The sequence below is a fragment of the Octopus bimaculoides genome, chromosome 7, assembly GCF_046866305.1.
Source record: "Octopus bimaculoides isolate indiv1 chromosome 7, ASM4686630v1, whole genome shotgun sequence".
Lineage (NCBI taxonomy): Eukaryota > Metazoa > Mollusca > Cephalopoda > Octopoda > Octopodidae > Octopus > Octopus bimaculoides.
In genome coordinates, this window is record NC_142934.1 from 46612694 (window position 1) to 46622693 (window position 10000).

The 10000-nt window shown below is 37.8% G+C and overlaps 1 protein-coding gene across 3 annotated transcripts in view; it reads left to right on the forward strand.

Moving 5' to 3' along the window:
• LOC106874173 (intraflagellar transport protein 81 homolog) overlaps nt 1-10000 on the forward strand; it is a 40412-nt gene that overhangs the window by 22493 nt on the left and 7919 nt on the right. For all 3 annotated transcript variants that reach the window (XM_014921822.3, XM_014921824.3, XM_014921823.3), the window contains exons 8-11: nt 4206-4369; nt 6021-6116; nt 7410-7556; nt 9119-9268. In XM_014921822.3, coding sequence (XP_014777308.1) covers nt 4206-4369; nt 6021-6116; nt 7410-7556; nt 9119-9268 — 557 coding nt within the window. The remainder of the gene's footprint in view (nt 1-4205; nt 4370-6020; nt 6117-7409; nt 7557-9118; nt 9269-10000) is intronic.

Here is a 10000-nt window from a genome sequence, read left to right on the forward strand (position 1 = left end):
ATATTTGTTAATCATGCACATACCTTTATAAACTGTTCAAAGTGAAAGTCTTTTTTTAAAGTTTGAGTTGCGTTGTCTTTACATTGAACGACATAGAGAAGAACACACACACAAATGACCCCCCCACCCCCCAAAAAAAGAAAACTATATGTATTATATATATGAGAGGGTGCTGACAAGTTCCTGGTTTTAAGGGTATGACAAAAAGCCTGTTTGGAGGCCCAACCTTCTGAGTTCTTTTACAGGGCTTAGAAAAACTGACAGACTGCTGCAATGAGTGGATCTGAGAGGAGAATATGTTGAATAAAATCATGATTAATTGATCCTCCTATATTTTCTTTTACTCAAAGTCAGGTACTTTTTAGCACTCCCTTGTCTATAGTCTCTTTTTTGAAGTCTGTTGCATTGTGTTCACAGACTCGCACTTAACATTCCCACATTTTTCATCAAAACTAGTTACTAAGGTGACAACACTACCTATGTATCTATCTTTCAAACACTCTTTCTATCTCTCACTGTATTTCTCTCTCAACAACTTTTTCTCCTCCCCATCTTCTCTCTCTCTCTACACACACACAGATGTTGTTATGGCCAGATAGAAGTCATCTTCTCTATTGTAATATAAGATGATTGTGTTGTTAACTAATGTTTTCACATGGAGTCATCATTCTTCCAACATCCACTTTTCCATATTTGCATGGGTCACACAGGATTTGTTGAGGCTAACTCTGTACAGCTGTATGTGCTTGCTGTTGCTGACACTCACTTGGAAGACTGGAAATGGAGGACACCATTTGCATGATGGTGACACTTTTCTACAACTATATTGCTATGTCAAAGTAAGGAGACAGTAACACTAACACACATGTATATGTGGCTATGTGGTAAAAAGCTTGCTTTCTGACCATGCAGTTCCAGGTTCAGTACCACTGTGTTGCACCTTGGGTAAGTGTCTTCTACTATAGCCCCAATCTAACCAAAGGCCTGGGGCTATAGTAGAAGACTAGAATATATTAGACAGTGAGTTATTTCAGAACGGATTTTATAGTCAGATGCTCTTCCTATTGCCAACCCTTTCATGTTTTCCCAAGTTAGGGTTTACACACATTTGCACACATCCAAACACACACACACACACACACACACATAAGTACAGACATCACTTTGATATCTTCTAGTATAGTCCCAGACTGACCAAAGCTTAATGAATGATTTGGGTTGGTGGAAACTGAAAAGAATCCTGCCACATATCTACATATCTATATAAATACAACACACACACACGCACACACACACACACACACACACACATTCATATGACGTGCAGCAAAATGTATCAGACCTTTGGGCGTAAGACAAATTAATTTTGAACATTTTACAAATTTTATTTAATCACCTTCAAAATACCCCCTTTGGGAGTTCACACACTTCTTCCAGCAGTTCTGCCTCTGTTGGTTACACCTCTGGAACACTTCTCTGGAATGCTACGGAGCTCCACCATTATTTTCCCATAATTTCTTCTTAAAACCCAAATCAGTTTCCTTTCAGCATGATTTTCAGTTTAGGAAAGCACCAGAAGTCACACAATATGGAGTCAGGAGAGTAAGGAGCCTGTTAGACAAGGGGTGCATTGCTCTTAACCAGGAAAGCATGGATTACAAGGTGTGCTTAAAGAAGTATCTAACATTAGGACACTCTCTCCATGCTCAAATCTTTTGTTAAATGGAATGCACTGATCCTGTGCTTATTCCCACTTTATGAACAATTTCCTGGATTGTTACATGATGGTCTTCCATAATTAGTTGCCAAACCTTCTCAATCAGCTCCTTGTTTCAGCTTGTCAGAGCATGTCTTGCTCTCCACTAAGGTGTGGCCATGTTTGAAGCAGTTGTACTACTCCTCGATCTATGTTTTGTCCTTGGCATCATTGCCAAAGGCTTGTTGAATCTTCTGGATCGTTTGAACTTGAGTATCCCCAAACTTTTTGCAAAACTTAATGCAATGTTTCTGCTTGATGCATTTGGTTATCTTATGTGAAAACAAAATTCTGACGTGTGCACATTACACAGCTGTACTCTAGGCATAACAGCCGAGGTGTGATACAGCCTACCAGCATGAAAATCTTTACACATGTGCACCTCTTACCCAAAGAATTTTGCCCATGCAACATTAGTTTTGGTGGTGGGGAAAAATAAATTTATATACCTTTTGAACACACCTCATGCACACATATACACACACGTACATACATACATGCATGCATGCCTGCTTATATATATAGTACTGATCACCATTGGCAACTTCCACATCAACAGTGGCATTGATTGGTTCTATGTGAGATGAAGTGATAACAATAGAGGCATAAGGTCAGTCCAAACGACCTTTGAATGTCGCATTGTATCACTCAAACAACATCAGCTGAATAGTAAAGAAAGAAATGAGTACATTACATGCATACTCAAAAGTGAGAGCAACTACACCTTCAGAGTACAACCGTCTATTGTGACTCAAAGGAGGCTGGAAGAGAAGCAGGCATCATCCCAGTAAAAAGCAATGCATGGGTACATATCCTGTACGTTAGAGGGTAGCAAGAGCATTGACAGGAACAGTAGCCACTCCTGGATCTGTGGTAGATACATTACATTCAACCTTGAAGGATATGCATTTGCTATCCAGGTATTGGAGATAGCTACTAAATACCTGATAAACAAGAGCAACAAAGATACCGCCAAACCTCCACATTGTGATAGAAAATGTTGGTTCTGCTATATATCACCCACATCATCAGCAGCTGCCCCAAAATGTCTACAAGATACTACCTGCCCCTGAGGTATTATATAGTTGCAAAGACTATTTAGAGCACTATCTGCAGGCAGGATTGTCCTGATGTATACATCAAATGCATGTCTAAACCAGCATGTATTCACACCTTTAAAATCAAGGAATGCTGGTGGAACACTCCAATAGAAACAGCCACTCTGTGCAACCATAACAGAGTTACTGCCTTTGTGCAGACATAACAGTTACTGCCTTCATAAATAGTGTGGGACATGGAACAAAAGTTATGCACTGTTGTGAAAATTAGCTGCCCAGCAGATGTGAATGTACCATCAAAAGTCCAGGAAAAAGAGAACATTTATGGTGAATCAATGTGATACAGCATTTTGGAATGGATTAAAGTTTTGCAACCTCTGTCTTATAGTCTTTACTGTTATCCTATCTAACATCTATTACCCAACTCGAATCTTGAACAAAAAATCTGAATTTATTTTGACTTGCCAACATATGCCAAAATTCCTGCTGATTCATTTCAAAGCTGATGTCTGACATGATTCCATGTCATTGATCATATGATCAACCAAGAGTTCAAAAACTTTCAAGTGTTCTAAATAGCATTTCAATTTCCATTTTTACTGTCATTGTATACCTGTATTTAATCCATACCTGCCTTTAATCTACAACTGTGTATCCTATTTTAATCCATGCCTAAATATCTAATTTTAATATATAACCATGCATCTGTATTTAATCTCTATCTGTACACCTATGTTTAATCTTTCTCTATTTACCCCTTAGCATTTAAACTGGCTGCATCCTACTCAAATATTCTACTTGTCAAATTAGTGCTATTATATGGCAGTGAAACATGGACACTGAAATTAGCTAACTGGATGCTATACAAGAATGCTACAAATGGCAGAAACATATGACAAACGGATGCTTTTATGGAGACCTACCAAAAGCTAGCAAGAAAATCAGGCAAAGATGGCTGCAAGTATCTCGTCACTGTGTGTGCCACCCTGAACTGGAAGCATGTGATGTAGTCTTTTGGAATTTCTTGCTGATGTAAGAAGATGGAAACATTGTCACACTTGAATTGACAACTTGATTGCAGGCAACGACCTGGAATGTATCCAAAGCCTCAAGGCAGTGATGTTGGACTGAGAAGTATGGCAAATGGATTTTGTTACTGTGGCCCATGTTGGAACCCAGCCATGGGAGAAAGTGCCTCTCACACCTACCTTTCAATGTCATTCTAAAAATGAGCAATTGCATTTTCAAAATCTAAAAGCTACAAGATAATGTATGATTAAGTCAAAACAGTATGAATAAATAAGCATTGTATTTGGTAGAGTAATCTGATTGCTAAAGGGTTAAATTATAACACATCTATTTAATCTGTCCATGTACACCTGTATTTGTAGTGATATTACAACAGCTTGAAGAAGAGATTAAGACCAACAAGTATGTAGTTTCTACTCAACAAGTAAAAGAAATTGAAGAGAAGAAGAAGATTGAAAACATTATGCAAATGGCTGTTTCTGAGCGTGTTCTTGGTCAGCCTGAACTGGAGGAGTTGGAAAATCAGGTAAGCCACCCAATCATCATTGTTTAACATCTGCTTTCCATGCAGGCATGGGTTGGACGGCTTGACAGGAGCTGGCTAGATAGAAGCCCGCACCACACTTCAGTGTCTGTTTTGGCATGTTTTTTTACGGTTGGATGCCCTTCCTAACAGCAACCATGCAGCAGAGTGAGCTGAGTGCTTTTTACAGGCAAGGTCAGTTTTGGTATGGTTTTTACAGCTGGATGCCTTTTCAAATGTCAGCCACTACTTTATAATGTGAACAGGATGCTTTTTAAGTGGCACCAGCACTGGCAGGGTTATCAAGTATCTTTGCAAGATAAGGAATCTTTGAGAGGGGAGGGGACATTGGAAGAGGTGATCTTGTGCCAGATGATGAAAGGTTAGAGTGTGACAGAGAGACAGAAACAAATGTCTTGCTGTAGAGGAGGTACATGGTTACCCAGCTATAGAGAGAGTGAAAGGAATAGGGAGAGAGAGAGAGACAGACAGAGACAGAGAGGGAAAGAGTTAACAAGAAAGAGGGTAGAAACGGGTGTGCTACAATAAAGGAGATACATGGTTACCTAACCAGAAGGAAGAGCAAGAGAAGGAGAGAGAGAGAGAGAGAGATCAGAAACAGGTATGCTGCTGAATAGGAGATACATGGTTATCCAGAGAGAGGGAGAGGAGAAAGTTAACAAGAAAAAAGACAGAAACAATTATGCTGCTGTGAGGGAGATACATGGTGATGATGATGAGTATACCTGTTCCTGCTTTCTTTCTTGATCACACTCTTTTCCTTCTTCTTTTGCTCTCCTCTCAGGATAGGTAACCACTTATGAAAAGTAATTCCACCCTTCAGTATCTCCATCATCTTTTTTATTCACATGAATTTTTTTCCTGTCCTGTATGGTTGCTGGTATTTCGAAAATCATCTCTCAATTTCCACAGCTTGGGCTTGGCAGGTTGCCATGATCCTAGATAGCTCCTGGTCATAAATGGTGTGGAGCCATACCTTTCTCATTATTTTCATTCAGCATGGTTTTTATGGATGGATGCCCTTCAGAACACCAAACACATTATAGAGAGTACTGGATGTGTCTTGTTATGGCACCAGCATTAGTGACATAGTCTTGTCCTTGACAAGACTAAAGAGTTTTCTTGATTCTCCACTTTTGGGACAGTAAATAAGTGAATATGATTAAAACTGTATATATTTAGTTTTCAAATATTGGCACAAGGCCAGCAATTTTGGGGGGAGATATAAGTTGATTAGATCAACCCCAGTGCTCAACTGATACTTATTTTATGGAATCCTGAAAGAATGAAAGGCAAAGTGTCAACCTCAGAAGAATTTGAACTCAGAACATATCGACTGATGAAATGCTGCTAAGCATTTTCTCCAGTGTGCTAATGATTCTGCCATCTTGCTACCTTACAGCATATATTTATCAAATGGTAAATCAACAAAGATAGTTTAATGAAAATTCATCAATTTCTTTGATGCTTTTCTGGATTACAGAAAATTCTGTAGAATATCTTAAAAAATCTGATTTTTTTGGGTTTTTTTTTTCTTTTCATGTAATTTTGACTTATATTAAAGAAATCTGTGCACGTTTTATTGTTTTTGAGAATTTGTCATGGAGAATGTTTACCTGCAAATTATTTTCAGCTCCAAGACCTCATTACAGAAGTCAATCAGCTAATTGAGAAAAAAGGTATTTTATCAAATGGAGGTGATGATAAACTGCATTTGTTTAGGAATCAGGTGAGTCTTGGAAATGGCACCATTTTCAGTAAATCTCTCAGTAATTTATATGATTAACATTTGTAAATCAATGATTGCAGGAATGTCGTTGACAAGGAGGGAATTGGAGAGGGTTGAAGTCTTGAGAAGGAAAAGCTAGATGAGGTATTCACTATAGGATTTGGAAGATCAGAGACAGTGTGGGTTGATGAATGAAGAAGAGATGGGTTATAATGATTGGTTGTGATATGAAGGTAGCTGGTTCAGGTGGTGTGAGACCATCATAGTAAGGGTAGAAGAGACAAAAAGAAACTTACTTCATTTGCAAGCAACTTTGCATTCTAAGACTTAAAGATAGAAATATTTCAATATATAAATCTACCTTTGTGTGTTGTTTTATTTGATCTTTTAAGACATTGGTTTTCAACCAGGCTCCATAAGGCCCTTGGTGGTGGGTGGTGTCTATATAAGATTTTGTTTTTAAAATTTATGTGCAATAAATTGCTTATACTTCTACAATCCACAAAATATGTTAATTTTTTTGTACATCATCATCATCATCATCATCATCTGTTAATGTTAGTTTTCCATGCTAGCATGGGTTGGATGGTTTGACCAGAGCTGACAAGCCAGAGAGCTGCACAAGGTTCCAGTCTGATTTGGCTTGACTTCTACAACTAGATGCCCTTCCTGACACCAACCACTTTATAGTGTGTGCTGGGTGCTTTTAATATGGCATGAGTGCTATTTATGTGACACTGGCTCAGGACTCTTGGGCGAGTGGCCTTAACACTTCTGCTGTGGAGGATGAATGATATTTAATTATTAAAATCCAGTAGGATTTTTTTTATATAGATCAAATGGCTACAAGGCTCCATTCAAGTAAAATAGAAATTGAAGGGCTTCATTGGCAAAAAAATGGTTGAGAGCCACTGTTCTTAGATGTTACAGCTTAACTGATATGATGTTAAAAAAAATTGGTTTTGTATAGACATTGCAGAAACCATTTTGAGACGAAAATGTGAAACTGACTGCTATCAGGATTTGAAACCACTTCCTCAACTCATATATATATATATATATATATATATAACTTACTAGGTGGCCATTTGACCAATTACTGTATCAAGACAATTTATAGTTTCTAAATTTGATAAGCTGGAATAACATTGGTAACATGGTCATCCAGCCAGTGAGTGAAAGTTTTTTTTTTTTTTTTTTTTAGTCTCAAGTCTGTGATACTTGATTGTAAAATAGTCTCTGAATCTATTGTGAGGCCAACAATGACATCCTCTATTTCACTCTTGATTCCAGGCCACCATTGTTGCCCGCAAGAAAGATGAGAAAATAGAAGAAGTGAAAAAAATGAGGGAAGAAATTAACAAACTTTCACAGCAATATGAATCAAAGAGACAGCTTCTGAAAGAGACTGGTGGTGGAGAGATTTTGAGGGGAGAGGACGTAAGCTGATGCTTTCTCTCTCTCGTTTTTGTTTGCCTCTTTATTTTGTCATTTTCTTTCTCTTTTTTTTTTAGTGTCTATATATCTGTTTCATTTCTCTCTCTTTCCTTTCATCATTTTTTTACATCTATATATCATTATCTCCCCCTTTTCACATCTATATGTCATTATCTCTCTTTTCTCTGTTTTTCTTTTTCTCTCTGTTCCCTTTTCTTTTTTTCCTTGCTTCCTCACTTTCCTATTTCAAACAGAAAGATGTTGTTCATTGAGTATTGCTGTCATTTATAATATATAATGTTTTAAGTGCAGCAATACTCAAACATTATGTACTTTAATACAACATTATATTGTTATTGTCAATTTTTTTTTTTTTTACTATACACAATGTATAGCTACCTTTTACAGTACATAATGCTTTGGGTAATGCTGTCTTTTAGAGTTCCCAATGTTGGAGTATTGCAATTTTTTCCAGTACATAACACTGTGTAATACAGTTTTTGTCCTTGGGTAGCAACTGTTGTTTCCTACTTGCTTACCCCTAGAAAGTATGAACAATGGCTAATATTTCCTTCAAACTTTGCTTTTGTTACATTTATTCAAACCCCAAAGAATCCCTCTCAACACATCGCTATGATGCTTCCCTACTACTCCTGCTCATGATCAGGGATGCACATAGTGTCAGTCCCTAAAGGAAATGCTCAGCTACTTAAGGTCAAATAAATCTGTGGCATTGAGCTGAATATGGCTGAAGTCATCATCATCATCATCATCATCATCGTCGTTTAATGTCCGCTTTCCATGTTAGCATGGGTTGGACGATTCGACTGAGGACTGGTGAAACCAGATAGCTACACCAGGCTCCAATCTGATTTGGCAGAGTTTCTACAGCTGGATGCCCTTCCTAACGCCAACCACTCCGAGAGTGTAGCGGGTGCTTTTACATGCCACCGGCACGAAGGCCAGTCAGGCGGTACTGGCAACAGCCACGCTCAAATGGTGTATTTTATGTGCCACCTGCACAGGAGCCAGTTCGGCGGCACTGGCAACGATCTCGCTCAAATGTCTTTACACATGCTATCCGACACAAGTGCCAGGGAGGCGACGCTGGGCACAGGTGCCATGATGATTTTGCTTTCGCTTGCTCCAACAGGTCTTCGCAAGCCGAGTTTTGTGTAATGGAAAAGAAATCAGTTTCAAAACAATGATGACTAGGTCATAAAAGCAAATAGTTGTCATTCCCTATGCTTTTTAGATAGAAGAAAATAAGAAATAACATTTACTGGCCAAAGACAAAATAAAATAAAAATTTTGTTACACATTGTAATGTTTGCATATTGCAATTTTTTATAATACATATTGTTACAGTATTACTATCTTTTGAAATACATAGTATTAAATATTGTATCCATTACAGTATTGCTGTTTTTTTTTTACTTTAATTCTTGAGAATTACTATCTGTTACAGTACATAATGTTTCGGTATTATTATCTCTCACAATACATTTTTCAAGTATCGCTATCTTGTAGCTTATATGATGTTTGGGTACTGCTATCTTTTCTAGTACATGATGTTTGTCAACAAGCTCAGATCTAAAAGTAATTTGCATAAAAAGAAGAAATTTGAACTAGAAGAGATCAAAGTTGAGCATGGGGTCCTTTCTCGCACAGAGGAGATCCTCTCTCATAAACTTGGTCTCAGCAATGAACAGTTGGTAAGTTATTTCTAAAGTTATTCACTCATTTCATTTAATTAGGGACTGAATACCTTCTGTTGTTTTACTACAAACATTCTGATATACTATAGTTATATCTCTTCTGTCTCTTTTATCTTTTACTTGTTTCAGTCATTAGACGGTGGCCATGCTGGGGGTACTGCCTTGAAGAATTTTAGTCAAATGAATTGATCCCATTACTTTTTGTTAAGCTTGGCACTTATTCTATCAGTCTTTTTTACTGAACCGTTAAGTTACAGGGATGTAAACACACCAACACCAGTTGTCAAGTGGTGGTGGAGGACAAACACAGACATAAATACATACATACATACATACATACATACATACATACATACATACATACATACATACATACATCTGATGGTCTTCTTTCAGTTTCCATGCACCAAACCCGCTTACAAGGTTTTGGTTGGCACAAGGTTATAGTAAAAGATTCTTGCCCAAGGTGTCACACAGTGGGACTGAACCCGGAATCATGTGGTTGGAAAGCAAACAAGATTCTTACCACATAGCCACATCTGCACCTATAATGAAACTTATTTTGTGCATTTGATTATAGAATGCTGATCCTTCTCAAGGTTATCATCATCATCATCATCGTTTAATGTCCACTTTCCATGCTAGCATGGGTTGGACGATTTGACTGAAAACTGGTGAAACCAGATGGCTACACCAGGCTCCAATCTGATTTGGCAGAGTTTCTACAGC